Genomic DNA, 16104 nt, shown 5'->3' on the forward strand with positions numbered 1-16104 from the left:
TCACTGTATTGTTTCAAAGCATTCCCCCAAGGAAACAACACACAACAAATGTGAAAGAAATTGTGAATCTTTCTATATAGCATATCAAAACTATCCTCATAAATACTCAAATACATGATCACAACTCAAAAGACATGTCTACAATAATGATCCTTTTTCCAGCTAGCATTAGCATATATACAAGATGAACAAATTATGTTTGAACAAGACGAACAACACTTGAATCAAATCTGAAATCAGCTCTGGAAATAAAAAGATGTACTGTCAAAGACTAAAAGAAAAAGTGTGACAATTCTCCAGTCCATTAGTTGTATCCGTAGAAACTGAAATAAATTGAATTCATGAATCCGACAAGGAAACAGACACAAATCAAACAGGCAACAAGCAGCTCTTAGAGAAGCTATCTGTCAGAAATTAATTGGAAGGATCTCTTTGGATGATACTCCAGCAAAACGTAGGTTTAACTGTCAAGTTTAAAGACAGTCAGTGAAAGACATGAGCATGGTTACCTTTATTTCTTGAAAGAGAATTATAACTCAGATTTTATTAAATTCAATCAAGGTAAATAAATCATTCCTAAATATAACTCTACATGATGCTTGATTTATCTAGCACTAAATTGTTTCATTATGTCATTACAGGGATTCTGTGGATCGCAACCGCCACTCCAATCGTTCATCTCCAGCCTCTGCACCAGTCAGCTACCAGATCAGCAGCCTGATTCGCTCAAACAGCCAGAACTCCTGTGATTCGGGTCGACATCACAGTGGCAGTGTAGATCGAGTTCGTGAGGCCGAGAAGGAGCTGCTGGAGCGCCACAGAGAATCTTCTACGTTGGGTGACGTAAAGGTGAAGGAGAGCCGCTCACCCAGCAAGGAGATGCTAGAGAGGAGATCCTCTGAAGACTCCATCAAACCCGCCCAACGTTCTCCTTCCCCATACTCCAAGGCCGTGATCAATGAGCAGGGCATGAAGATGGCAGGTGGGCCCCCGCCTACACTCAAGGACAGCGAAAGGAAAGAGCCCCCGCCTGCAGAGCTCCTCCACAAGGTGAAAAATGACATGAAGATTAAGGAGGAGAGAAAGGAGGAGCAGGAGGTCATGGTGGTGAGTTCCGAGCCCGCCCCCCAACCACCAGCCCAGGCTCTCCCTGCTCCCATCAGCCAACCTGTAAACCCACACCACCACCACCCACCTCTGTCCCACCAGCCCCCTCTTCCCTCACCACGTGGCAGTGACATTCCAGCACCTGGCTTGCATGGTGTTCCCATGGCACACTCTCTGCCCCTTTCCATGAGTGCCATGCCCCAGATGGGCAGCCTCAATGTGCTAGACCGGGCTCGCATGGCTCCTTTCATGGGTGTGAGTCCTCTGGCAGGAAGAGAGCGCCTGCCCCACCCGGCCTTCCCTTGGGACCCACTAAGAGAGGCCTACCGCAGCCTGGACCTGCAGCGACGCATGGACTTCCAGCTCAGGGCTGAGCAAGGACATCGTTTCCCCAGTGTGTACGAACAGGAACGAGCCTACCGCGAAAGGGAGGCTCATGACTACTCTCACCACGAGCACCTGTTGGAGGTGCGCAGGGAGCACGAGAGGATGAGACAACAGGCAGAGGAGCGAGAGCGCCTCCACCTGAGGGAGGAGCTGGACAGAGCACGCCTCCATCAACTGCACCAGTCCCCAATGGAGGGCCATCTACCCCACATGCCCCCCTTTATGCCCCACCTAGGCGGCATGCCCTATCCCAGACTCAGCCCCTCTACGGGACACAACGGCCCTCTGAACAGAACACCCCCTACTGCCGCACTCAGTGCACCCCCGCCCCTCGTGCCAGCCGGCAGTGCCAGGCCAGCCTCACCCAGGAGGACTACCCCCCTCACCACCCAGGACCCACGGGACTACTCCCCATCTCGCAACCCTAAAGAGGTAGAGGCTCGGTAGCTTGTTAGAAAAGTGCACAAGGTGTTACTAGACGCACTCACAAGCCCTGCTCCCCTAATCTGAGAACTTCTTGCGAACAAAATGCACTGCTCTTCACCAGAGAAGAGCAAAACTCCCTAAGGGAAAGGGTATGATTGTACAAAGTAAAGGTGTGTAAGGCTGATTAAGCACATGCCATGACTTTATTTTTAGCGGACTGAAGGTTGAATAATGTCGGTAAAGAGAACATAAATATGTGTATGTTTATATCCGACTTAAATATTTGATAATTATTAATATATTAATCCAATACCTTTTTTCAGCTTTGTGCGAAAAGAGAGGTCCTGAAATGAGTTTGTACATTTCCTATCCTTGTTCCATGTATAGATATCATTTCTATGAATTTTATGTATTTTGTGCATTAGTCACGCCTTTTACAATATTTATCCCAGTTGATTGTGAGACATATCCATTATGACCCACTGTAAAGACTGGATTTGGTTTCAACCTTCAGTAATTTAACCTCATGGTACCAGGATATCCTCAATGATGACAATGTACAATGTTACATTACCAATTTGTTTTGTTCATTCGTTTTGCCTTTGAGATATGCAGATAAATATATATTATGAGGTCTTTGTTCAGTCTCTGTAAAGAAAACCGATGTAAATAACTTGTTGATATTCCTTCGCTGCAAAATTACCATGTAAATTTATTAGTCTTTTTAACCATTTCTAGAAAAACAAAATTAAATGAAACATGGGGAATCAACTTCCCTGTTGAATATCATGGCAACAGACAAGCCTGGCCAATGGATGGGGAAGTATGACGGGAGGGTGTTGTAAGGGGGCCTAGAAGGATCATCTGCAATCTATGCAAAGCAGCACACAGCACCCTAATGAAGAGATCACCTGGAGGGAGCAGACGATACTGGTGATGCTGAGAGAAACTTGGATTAACACATGTTTATATTATCGATGAAATAATGATGGAATTATTAAAAGACTTCCAAGTCACAAACTGGACCAGCCCCGGACAGAAAAGAAGGACACTTTTTAGTGGGCGGACAAAAAGACTTTCTCTGTCAACCTTGTGGTGTTGTGCAGTTGTTTTTCTTAGACTCTTGTATACAAAACAAGTAGAGTTTTAGGCGTGCAAAAAAATGAAAATGAACATTCTTGGTTTAAAATGTACGGAATAAAGTTTGGACCTAATGTCATACATCTGTTACTTGTCTTTCATCCTGGCACGCATTGTCAGTGCTGACTACGAGCACTGAATTTGTCTGTGAGCCAGACTTACTGAGTGGAATGTTGATGTGAGCTTGATAGGTTTGCCAATAATGCTTGTGCCTCCGTTTTCAGCATTTAGAGTATTTGCTCATCTGATATCAAGCTATTACTTTGAAATCATAAAGGCAACAGACTTGGCTGGCAGAGTAGCCTAAGCCATAAGATCATTTGACCATAATCTGTCATACATGGGCTGCAGAGCTCTTCAGAGGGGATCGATGAGATTGGGCCAAGGCAATACAGGGAGGGACTAATAGGACATTGATTTTGTATGAAAGCAGGTTTTGAGTGTTTGTGTTGCAGGTAACCGGTATTGACTGGCAGCCCAGCCGCATATTGACCCGTGGTCTGGACTCATTAAGAGGAGCAATGCCTGGGAGGCAGGCTATCGGATGGTGGAGGAGAGGCTCCTCTCTCTTCTCATACGCCCCCTCTCCTCATGCACACCACTCATCTGCTTTTCTAATGAGGCCGGAAGGCGCTCTGGAGTGGGCCGCAGAGGGAGCCCTGAGGCGCCCTGTCCTGTTATTGACAAGACCTCGGCTGTGCTTGCCGCCTGTCCAGAGACGGCCAATTCATCCTGATAATGCCCCGACTACTCATCTCGCTGCTGTGTGCCGTGAGACCCACCAATCCTGTCCCATGGTATCAGCCCATAATGACAGCGTGGATCAAACCGTGGCCAGGTCATTAGGGGATGTTATTGAAAATCAATGGCGCTCCTGTGTCTCACACACTCTGGCAGGGTTTTTTAAAAAGGGCTCCTTGAAAAGACTGTTTGCCAGAATGGGGCTTGCGTATTGGGAAGACTTAAATCACTATCACTTTCAATTTAGGCTCCTGGTAATTGAGCCACATATTCCTCCGACGGGTAGCATCTGTCAGTGGCTGGCTTCACTTTAGCGCTGTGTGCTTTTAGTTCTAATCATCTAGTCAACAACAGGTACTTAACCCCTGTACTTCTTACCGCATAGTGATTTTTCCTGTAGCTATTATTTACCAAGCAAGCTTTGGTAGAAGAAAAACACACACCTTACATTTTCCCCCGACTCAATCACTCTGTCCTGTGCTCTATCCATTTTACGGCTGAGTGTGGAACGGCCCTCCGGAGATGAAAAGCTCCATCAATTTCACTCATCGTCTGGCAAGGTCAATTTATTTCAGCACACAGTCCATCATCAGATGGGAATCAATTGACACATTGCCTAGCATATCCAACCCAAGGTGGGTTATTACAGCTTCTGCAATTGTCAGCTCTTTTCCAGAGCTATTCTTCACGTGTCCAGGCTTTTTTTCTTTTTTTTTTGTTGCTGGGATTGTTTATGATTTTCTATATTTACTTGTTCAAAATTTGGAGCACATTTTCTATTTGATGGAACATTGTTACAATGACAGGGCTCCGTGTAACAGCTTGTCAAAAAAGCGACTGTGATACAAGATTGAAGGTTTTTTTCCACACATTTCTCCACTATAATCCCAATTAATAGGATACGGTGGTATCTGAGGTAAGACATTGTTTTATTGTTCCACTAATCCTCTTCATTTATCTGTGAGAAACCTCAATGCTGAGGGTTTAGGATTGAATTTTCATGGTCTCAAATACCTCCAAAAAGTGCTTGGCACAGAGCTCACCCCAGATTCAGCGAACAGTGGAACAGGCCTAAGGGGCTTTTATAGAGCACAATGGCAGCTAATAACACAGTGCCAAGCTAATAAGATGGGCAACAAATGAATGGTTCGGTCCAAGCTCCTTTTCTCTCTTGCTCACTCTTCCCCCGCTGATAAAACATGTATGAAAGCGTTTTTGAGCCGCTATGTAGTGGCTCCCTAGACTTTTCCCCCAGCGAGAGCTAATGCATTAGTTCCCATTTGAAGGCTGTTTTGAAATGGAGATTGGTAATGAGACGGGAGGCCCCCGCCATGATCACATTTGGATTGCTGGGGCCTCCTCTGGGCCTGGTGATTTGGGAGACGGTGGCTCTGCTCGGAGTTCAAGCCCATCTCTCTGCAGGGGTTAGCAAACCCTGACGAGAGCCATTCTAAACCACTAAACTATATCTGAACTGTGAACTGAGGGAGAGAGCACCAAGTCAAGGGCTTTGGCTGTGGATCCCTGTCGCAACGCTCTTTGTAGACTGCATGTTGTTTTGACCACCTAAAAAGGCTAGTAGCATACAACCTTCCATGTTGCCGTCTTTTTATAGCCTTCAATGTCAACAGAGCGGCAGCTGACAGAAACCAGGCCAGTCAGCGGTTAAGGAGCTGACTTGGAAACAGCCAAATGGTGTGAATTCCAGACCTTGGTGACAAAGTGCTGTCTAATGTCTTTGCACCTCTGGACTTATGACAAATATTCCGGCTGTCTCACAACACCACTGCTATGGCTGTACAAGGAGAGCAGCCAATGCAGTCTTGGAGAAGGCATATACTGTGAATCACTTACAGAGGAACCTCAGAGAGCACCATGTGAGACAGGGAGGAGTGGAAGAGAATTAAGGGAGATGGAAAAGAAGGAGGTCCAGAACAGTCGGCAGCCAAAATAAGTTTTCCACTTTGATTCAATTTTGAGGATTTTTCCAGCCTTTAGTGGAACCTCACAATCTCCCACACTGGCCATATTATGTACACAAGCCATAAAAAATGAATAACATTTATGCAGCTGGGTGCATCTGGCAGCGATAGTCCTCTCATTCAGGGACCCACAGGATGGCACCATGCCGCCACACCACCCTCTCTGTTCTATGTATGGGCACTAGACAAGAGAAGACTTAGGGGAGGGGTGGGTGGTGTAAAGGGAGGCTCTCAAATGCTTCGAATGAGTTTAAAAAAATAAGAGATTTCAAGGCAAATGGAGGCCATACGTGGCTCGTCCAATTTGGCACAGCTAACGCACATGATTAGCCGTAGAGACGTTAATCAAAAGTGGCTCAGTATTTGAAGGGGCGGTGAGAGGCACTGCCAGCTGGTGACAACATGGCTTGTGTGCACGGGCCAAGAGTGAAGTTTATTTGAATATGGATCTTGCCGTGACCGTATTTCTCCAGAGCTCAGTTAGCAGAGCGTTCCTTGGCTCATCACTGGGATCGCCTCAGAGCTGCTTGGCATCCGGGAAGGCGGAAGTTTTTCCAAGCCGCAGAATGAGAATTACGATTTAGTCCATCCCCTCTGGTGGTGTGGGCATATTCATCATAAGCATTTATTCAGTTTGACGCTGGCAGAGATGCAACACCTAGTTCTTGGCGTCCATGTGTGAGGATTTCCTTTCCAATATGAAATTATGAAATTGACAAAAAGGTTGTTTTTACAGCCTATGAATTAATAACACATTTAAAAATAAAACATCCTATCTTTCCACATTAAACCGTGCTAGGCCTGTACTGAAAACACAGAGCTTAAATATTAAACTGTCAGTGTTGCCTTCAAGCCAGGGCTCAAGTTGGAATAGGACCACCGGTGGTTGGAATAAGACCACCAGTACTCTAAACCAGCAACAGCACAGCATCTGTATTCAGCTTTAATGAGGAATGGGGTGCTTTTTGTTTGGTTTGATTAAATTAATTACGCACTAATGGAGCTATGTTTTTAAGCTTGTTGATAGGGTTAGGGTAGGGTTTAGTTAGAGACCGCTCACAGATACAGTTACCCAGTGGCGCCTTCAGAACATTTTCATACGGGTGGCCAGATGGAGCCACTGAAAATCTTGGGGTTGGCACACCAGAAACAAAAGCCACAACTTAATTTTAAGGAAATTAATTGTGCTATGGTAGTGTATGGGCTAGCTGAAAACTATGTGAATATGGAGAGTTAAGGAATCGCATATTAATATACTTTAATTTCCCCTTTTACAGTTGACATTACTAATTGTCTGATGTGCAAAGACTAATACCAGTGCAGTTAACTTCTTGAGTTCCACAACAATCCTGTTTGAATGTGTTGTGTTTTAATGTGTTATGTATCTAAACATGTTAGGTGATTCATTGTTCTTCAAATAGTGTGGTTATCCCTTTCCTATTCTTGGGTACACATAAAACCTATTTCCATTCAAAGATCTTGAGGTTAGAGTTACAAAATGAACGTGCCACAGCCTCTTAAAGACATTTCTGTTAGCTTCTGTGCCCCCACTGGTAATTGTAGTAGCACGCATCAGAGAGCAGATTCCAAACTCACAAACAGCTTTGGGATGCTTTAGGTTGCCCAGGATTAGCAATAAATAAATACAGGCTGCATTCCCACTTATATTATCTCAGACAGTCCTATTCCATTTTTGCCAAAGGCCATAGGACTTTAAGCTCCATAGTGATGATATGGGATAGATAAACAAATTCTTTTATTCATTTATTTCTTTCAACTTGACAAATTCTTATTTTGAAAACAAATTATTTTAAGATTCAGTATTAATATGCAAATTAATTGTTTCTGTGTACAGTATTGATGGCATCATCAACATCAGTGGACCCAAGCAAACCTGGAATTTTTTCAGATGGGTGGCTAGATGGGGTCACTCGAAATCTCTGGGTGGCCCACTAAAACCAAAAGCTGTAACTGAATGTCAGGAATTCAGTCATGCTGTTATAGTATACCGTCTAGTTGAAAACTGTGCCAATACAGGTACAGTAAACATGTTAAGTTCCGCAAAAATTCTGTTATAAAATAATTAATGTGTTAAGTATGTGTACGTGTTATGTACCCATTGTCATTCAGACACCTTGAGGTGAGAGTTCAAGGGACCTCTTTGAAAATGCCCATACCAGTTGCTACTGCAAATATTTAGCCCAACTTTGAAGCATTAGTTATACCCCTTCCCAATTAGCTATGTTGACATGGTCGGTGCCAGTGGATGCCTGAGGTCATCCAGTTTCAGGAGATATCTACCTACCTTCATGCTTAAAAAACCAGCACACCACAGCCTCTTAAAAACAGTAATGTTGGCCTCCAATTAGTTTTATGAGGTGGGGCCTGTCTGTGGGGCCACAGTTGTATCAAGGGGGACACGGCCCCCGGTCCCCTCTTGGAAGCGCCACTGAAAAACAAGTTAAAGCTGAAGACCTGCAGATAAACAGTTCATGGTGTCCTGCTGTTAACAGAAAATGGCAATGCTGCTTAAATGCATGGACAGTCAAGTTATGTCAACATCTAGGTGATTAAATAGTTACAAATCATAACTCTGAGTCAGCGAACAAACAATGCTGTAGAGACAACAATGCCATATGTTGAGTCATGCAATCTGTATCTAAAACCTAACATTTCTGTTGATCAGTGTGGCATCACTATCACAAGGAGACACTGTTGAAGGCCGTGCACCGCTTCAGAGCATGTTAATAATATATGAAACAATCAAAAAATTGCTCTAATACACTGCACCAGCGGTTACTATTTTATGGAGTTCTATGTGTTTCTGTTTGATGCTTTAGTGCAGAACTCAACATCCTTATGTGAGGTCGTTCTCTTGATACAGATTGGATTCTTATTGCTTTCTTCAGCACAGGGAGGTTCACTCTGCTGAGCACAGAATGGCAGCTGATTTGAGACGGCATTCATGTCATCAACAAGTTATAACCCTGACTCACAAAAATACCAAAGGCGGCTATAATAAGGTGGAAAAGGGCAGAGGGATCATATTCTTCATGAGACCAGCTTCAATGGGGCTTCTCAGCATTCCGGGCCTGGCTTTGCCTGCCTCCCATGCTTCTTTGGAAATTTGTCTGGCAGCGAACATGCTTTGAAAGGCTCTTATCTCCTATCTGGGCAGGAGCTCCATGCACCAAGATAACAAACCCCATCTTATCTTGCCGTGTTCGTTAATGTCACAGCTTAAGGGGCTTGTTCTTCCACTTGCAATGGGGCTTGCAGAGCGGATTGTTTGCAGATTAGTCAACACAGGCCTCTGGAGGTCTTGGAGCGCGTTCAAAATGCTTGTCTTGTCCCACAGACGTTCTTGTATGTGCACATTGGCGTGCTGGCTGCCTCCCGCTTTTCTGTGTCAAATGGCAGGAGTACCACACAATGGTTGGTAGGCATCATTACACACGGTGAGATCTGCAGTACTACTTATCGCATCAGACAAGCCAGTCGTGCAAGCCAAAACAAAAATGTGTATGTTAGCTTCCCAAGGCCAACAATGTTGTTAGATGTTTTGAGCATGGCTTGTTATTATTCTGAGGCCGATTAGCGCAGAGCCTTAATCAGTGATACATTCTGAACTAACATCTACTGGAGCTTACCAACCTAGGACAACATTCAGCCTGCAGTATTTCATGTATTTTGTCCAGTCTGTGTGGCCAGATTCATGATCATCCCTTTGTGACACAAGAGACCAGGCAGAGCTCCATTGACTCCAGCCATCTGGCTATCACACACAACCCTTGGCTACACAGTGGCTCACTCAGCGATTGATTGGGGTGTTGAAGGCCAGCTATTTAACACATCAGAACAACAAGTACTGCTATCAAGCTGGCCCTTCTCGTGCCTCGTTTCTGTGCCGCCCAAGAATGTCTCTTATCTCTTCCCTTCTGCTTGTTGGTTTAAGCCAGACAGCATATGCCCACATTCCCCCTGTAATACACCGTTGTGCTTTTGGTGCAACCCTGACAGTCAGACAGGTTGCAGCTGAGATCTGATGGGGGATATAACCCATGTGTTGACTGGTGGGAAGCGGGTCTTTAAAAAAATTAAATCTGGTTACATATTGCAGCCTCTGGGGGGAATGTGAAAAAAAAGCATTTTCTTCCCAACATGCTCTCCTGTTGTTGCACCAAAAGACTGACAGATGAAAATAAAGCTCTGTGTTCCATATCATTAAATCCCGCTCTCTCACCTGATTGCATTCTTATTAGTGCCTCCATTCTTCTCCCATTATTGTTACTTCTAGTGAAACAGGCCTGATAATGTGCACTCACTCGCTAGATGCGCAACCTGCTCATTCCCATCTCTGATTCTTTGTTGTCGGCGAATGGTTTTTAAATGAAAAGTGTGAGTGCGGTGTAATTATAATTCTGGGGGTATTATGAAATCAAATATCACAATGAATGTAATTTTATTTGCTTGTAATCTCCCTCACCCAGGCTAATAGGCGTTTTCAAAGGGCACGCTCGGGGGGTTTAAACGGCGGACTGTCTCTACATAGAATGGCTGCTCTGCTCTCTTGCTCCCCGGCTCTGTTCTTTTGTCTTTGATATGCAGGCAAAGAGCTTGACAGTCTGGGAGACGTGGGAGATTTGTCGGCCTGTGATCTCCATGCCTCTCTGACAAATGAACGCCTTTGGCAGAGCTGCTGGAGGTACAGCTTCTCTGCCCCGCTGGAATCCTGATGAGACTAGTCTGGAGCTGCCGGTAATGAAGTCAGGGCACAGGACCAAACTGCTGCCAGAAATGACCTTTAATCTACACACATGCAGGTCATTTGGCATGCGATGACTCAAAATTGCATATACACCTCTGCTCTACTACATCTAGTACATTTTCCCCTAAGATGTTACAAAAAAAGGCTGAAAGAAACAATTTAAATTCATAGCAATGCACTCAGTTCAGCTAGAAATACTTATTCAATAATGTTGTTGCTGTAGATAACGTTTAATATTTCCTAATAATGGGTGATATTTTATCAGTATTCATATCTGACTAGTGGCGTGATTTAGGATGCAATCACCATCCAGTCATTCTTCATTACATTGGACTCACCTGCTCCACTAAGCACACAATTGCTTGACATTGATTTTGCAGATTCTTTCAGCCCATGTAATCCCTCATACAGTGTTATAGTAAAGATCTCTCATTTGGTGTGGTGTGCAAAGTAAGATGTTAACAAATTATGAACTAAAATTTTGAATCCCCTGAGGATAAATGTTCTCATTTCAACCCCACACTGAGCAGGAAATAGCTCGTATTGATTCTGGACATTACAATTCCACGCTGAGGAATTTCAAAACCTCAATGCCCACTCAGTGCAATCCAACATGGTTGCCTTTGATTTCAGCTCTCGATCTTCAAGGGGGCTGAGTAATGATTCATAGGAAGAACAAGCACTACCCCTTGTGGCTCAGTTGGCCCAGTGCAGCATGGGTAAATGGCACCTCCAGCTGCTTCTGGGCCCCTCCTGATAAGTTAACCTTGTGATAACATGCTAATGCCTGATTAATGTTGCCGTAATTAGACACAGCTTTTCACACTCAGTTAAGAGGACATCCTCCAGCAATTAGCCTGAGCCGGAGAGAGATAATTTCAGAGAGCACAGCGGAATCACGTTCCTTAGCTCGCCTCCATTCCCACTTGGCAACATTAAGGTTTATTTTCTCATTATTTCATTTAATTACTCATTTGATGTTTTATACAGCTGCCACAAGTAATCTTTGATCCAATTAGGAAATGCTGATTGACAGCGTGGGTGTGGGATTCAATGCGCTGCATTCAATTTGCCGTTGTGACCTTATCAGAAGATCTGCAGAGGATTCTGTGCTCGACATTGAATGCCAACTAAAAATATAATAATTTCCCTTAAGAATATATTCTGCATGGATGGCACACCTTTGTGTGTGGGTTTATGTGTGAATCCGTGTGTGTGTGTGAGAGTCTGTAAGAAGGCAGCATGTGTTTGTGTTCTCCTCAGCAGACATCTAACAATGAGGAATGAACACATTAGTGAGGAGAGGCCCCTGTACTCACCAGCCTCCACACTGCCCATTAATAATGCACTGCCAGGGAATAGATGGGGGTTTGCAGGGATTAGTCCTCCATTAAGGACTCGCTTGCTATTTCTATTAGAGAGACATGTCGGCCTTTCTTAAACAAGAAAGATCAGTCCACTTGCAACTGGACTATAAAATCCTATATCAAAATTGTCAGTGGTCCCACAAAGCAAGCTGTGTAATACCTTTTCAATGTGATCAGTGACCGGTGGGATTCACTATAGATGTGGACACGGTGAGTGCAGTTAATATGAAATGGAAAGAGGTTTTGTATTACGGAAAAAACCTAGATACACTGCTACAGACATTAAAACCTGTGACAACTGATTTTTTTGGCCTCTTGAGGCAGCAGAAACATTTTTTAAGCTGATATGTCAAATGTGTTAGCAAACAGTTTCTTATTTACATATCAAGCTGTTATGAAGCAACACCATCATTCATTTGCAGTTGTGTTTCTGACCACCGGGTTATTGTAGGTCCAATATTCACTCTTTTTTAGCTCTGTTTTGGTGTCTACCAACTTCTGAAGGGAATGGGTAGATTCTAAATCGCACACTTTTTCTTTTTACTTTTAGCAGGTACTGCAGCTGCCCTTACAAAGTATGTACTGTTGTATGTAATATGCACACAATCAGGACATACTACCTCTCCATAACATCACGCCCTGAACTTTGGCCTTCTTTTTCATATATTTGTTAGCCTGGAAATCCAGACCCCAAATTTTTTTTTTTTTTGGCCATTTTGCCTTTATTGGACAGGCCAGGTAAGTGTGAAGGGGGGAGAGAGAGAGGGGGGATGACATGCAGCAAAGGGCCACAGGCTGGATTCGAACTCGGGCCGCTGTGGCAACAGCCTTGTACATGGGGCGCCTGCTCTACTACTAAGCCAACGACGCCCCATCCAGACCCAAATCTAGAAAGATTTAGGTTCGCTGAGCAAATTCAAATTGTGCTCTTGTGAGAACTCTGGATTTCCATGGTATATATTCTTTACCTTGGAGATAAAATAAAGCACCATTTGCTGAGTTCACCAGAGATGGAGGTCAACCTCTTCGTTGTTACCGTGCACTAAGTAATAACTGCATACATTGTAGATTCTAACATGTTACATTCACAATAGTAAAATTACATAGGTTATGCATTTCTCTTTTATCGTTATTTTATAGTTATGCCATTTTGTTATTTGTTATATTAATGAACATTTGTAATTGCGGCTTATGACAACTGTCAACAAGCTGTCATCTCTCTGTAGCTTAGGTGATGTGACGCATCTTCCGCTGTGCAGAGGACTGTAGGTCAAGTTGCATTTTGCAGTACCCAAGCCAGAAAAGCATTCTGGCTTGGGTACTGCAAAATGCAACTGGATGTAGTATGACATCCTGGTATTTCTAGCATATTGCATTTGACATACTATGTATTAGGACATACTTAGTCTTTTTCTGGCATACTAAATAGAATGAAAGTATGGGTATTGGAACACACAGAGTATGTGGCTCTTAAGCTGCTAAATGCTCCACTATGGTCACGTGCATCCAGTGGCGTATGGTAGATAGGATGGGCCCCAGTGCGTGATTTTGTGTCTAAACTAGCTACGACTTGACATTGGACAACATCAACATACATATTACCCAGCAATCATCATTTGACAAAAATACCAAATAACATAAGAAAGTATTCATTCCATTAAATACTTTTTATAGTTTATTTGTTATTTTATAGTTATGTTTATGTAAAGTAAACATATAATTTTGTTGTAGAATAGATTGCTACTGACTCTTGAAAAAATAAAATGAATTCAACAAGTTATTCTTTGGACATGGCTATATTTCTGAGGTGGCAATCAGAATGAGTTACAAGAGCCAGTTCTCTGGTAAACACGCTGTTGGAGGACTCTCTATGGGCCCCCTCGTCCCATTGGCCCCAGTGCAACTGCACTGCCTGCACTGTCTGTATTTACGCCCCTGCCTGCAGCTAGTAGCTAATAAACTGTGTTTTAGTGTCTGTTGTTGTTGTGCAGTAGGTTTAGTGCTTTGTCACACTATAGGAGTGGTGAGGGTGAACTAAAATAATAACGTTGCGGGCTGGACAGCTAAGCAATGAGCTGATGACTATAAAGCTTCATAAAGTTAGTGGGAGCTGAAAATTAAAGTGATAATTCTCGGTCTTTTTGGTCTCGGTGATGAGTCATGTTGTTTACCATTGCCATTTGATACATTTTTTTTTAAAAAAGTATTGACTATGGTAACTTTAACTAATTTCATGTCTACAAATGGATGATTATGAGGTAAAACAGGATTTATAAAGATGAGAAATTAAATATAATTGTATTTGTAGCACCCTCACACTACACATACATTTAAAAAAAAAAACCAAATAGAATAACAAGAAATTAAATAAAATAAAACAATAAAAAAGTTACAAATCCTTATGCTGTACTTGAATACCTGGAGATATTTTGCTTTAGTGGGAATGAAAGTAGTGCAATAGGTAGTGCTATGGTAATGTGCAAAACCAGCATAACGGAAAGTCCCTTGTCATTTATTTATGGCAGAAAACCAAATTTGCCTTCATTGGTATCAGCTGTTTCAGTCATGCTTTACAATCACTGCCTCAATCATTATCTGTGTAGCCATCAGCTGACAAGCAATGTCCAATCATATTCTATTATCTCTATACTTCATGAACATTTAGGTGGTTTAGTCCAGTGTTTTCAAACACAGAGGTCAGGCCCCTCCAGAGGGTCACAGGATAAATGTGAGGGGTCTTGAGATAATTCATAATTCTCTGTACCCGATGATTTAACCATTAAGTCTCCGACAGTTTAAATAAAATCATATGAGAAGTTTAGAGGGGAAGTCCATCTTTGGTGGAACTGCTAACAACTCATAGGCATCTTAAATGTGACAAGGAACACCTCTACACACTGCTTTTTTGTAACAGCTCACATGCCAGAAAAGGTTGGATCTTTTATGATGTACTGTAATTGACAAGCAATATGTGTTTACACAAAATCTTACTCTGAATAGATAACTAGTATCTACATCTGTGAGATAAATGTAGTGGACTAACAAGCACAATAATTCCATCTGAAGTTTAGTGGAATATAGAAGTATAAAGTAGCATGAAATGGAAAATTTTACGTAATTACCCCCAAACTGCAGCAGATATTGAACTGTAATTTTTGTGTGCTGTTGCATCCCGATTGTGTATGATTTAAAAGGTGTGTGCATATCAGTAATCTAATCCAGATACATTTTCCGGATATGAACAGATAATGAGCAACAAACAGACACAAATGACATCCAAATTGGAGCACTCAGGGACGGTGAATGAACGGTGTGTGATAAAAGCCTGCAGTCTGCCTCACTGTGCTGAAGCTGAAAACTTTTCTCTGTCAGTGCAGTTTAGGCTGGTGCCAGTGTTTGTCTTCTCCGTGATTACATGAAGTCAGTTGTTTTCTTGTGTTTCTTTCTTTCATTCTTTCTTTCACTTGCTATGTTACATCACACACAGACACAATGCATGATTACAACATACTTACCCAGACAAGCATGGGGATTGTTTTACTGCACATTTATTTGGTCATTTATTTACTTGATGCACGGGTAAGATGAAGCCAGTGGTGCAATGATGTTTGTGATTTATTCATCACTTTCATTGTATCACGTTTATTATACAATGATGTTTTGTTGTTTAGGTTGAAAAATGCATGACCTGTGAGTGCAGCATGTCTTTTCCTTTTTTACATACAGAAGAAAAAGTTGAAATTTACTTTCATGTCAGTTCCTCTGTCATAGTCTGAGATGAACTTGATTAACGACAGGCTCAAGAACAGGAGAGACCAGAGGGACCAGCCAGCATATGGTGTGTAAATTATTTATCTGTGACTGGATAAAAATCTCATGTTTTTTTTCCCTTTTTCAGAGCTTTGTTTGAGACAATCTGACAACATGGAGATAAATATGTATATTATACAAATGTAAAGTTAAAATTATTTCACCACCATCTAAAATTCATAAATGAAAGCTGAAATTAACATGAAAATGCAATTTTAGTGGCATGGTTACAAATGCAATGAAGTCATCTTTATAGTTTGTAAGCACAAGAAAAAACACCAACTAATGTTTCATTTAGAATAGCCCCAATTAAAACTGAAAGTGCTCTGAGAAATAAGGGTATGAGCGGTCTTTTGTTCAGCGTTCTTCTCAATAT

The 16104-nt window shown here is 42.6% G+C and overlaps 1 protein-coding gene across 11 annotated transcripts in view; it reads left to right on the plus strand.

The window, feature by feature from the left end:
- Positions 1-3133, plus strand: part of fbrsl1 (fibrosin-like 1) — a 400430-nt gene extending 397297 nt beyond the window's left edge. For all 11 annotated transcript variants that reach the window (XM_049577999.1, XM_049578000.1, XM_049577994.1 and 8 more), the window contains one exon: positions 642-3133. In XM_049577999.1, the coding sequence (XP_049433956.1) occupies positions 642-1941 (1300 nt within the window). In that variant the 3' untranslated portion in view covers positions 1942-3133. The remainder of the gene's footprint in view (positions 1-641) is intronic.
- Positions 3134-16104: the final 12971 nt, after the last annotated feature.

Source organism: Epinephelus fuscoguttatus, linkage group LG6 (assembly GCF_011397635.1).
Source record: "Epinephelus fuscoguttatus linkage group LG6, E.fuscoguttatus.final_Chr_v1".
NCBI lineage: Eukaryota > Metazoa > Chordata > Actinopteri > Perciformes > Serranidae > Epinephelus > Epinephelus fuscoguttatus.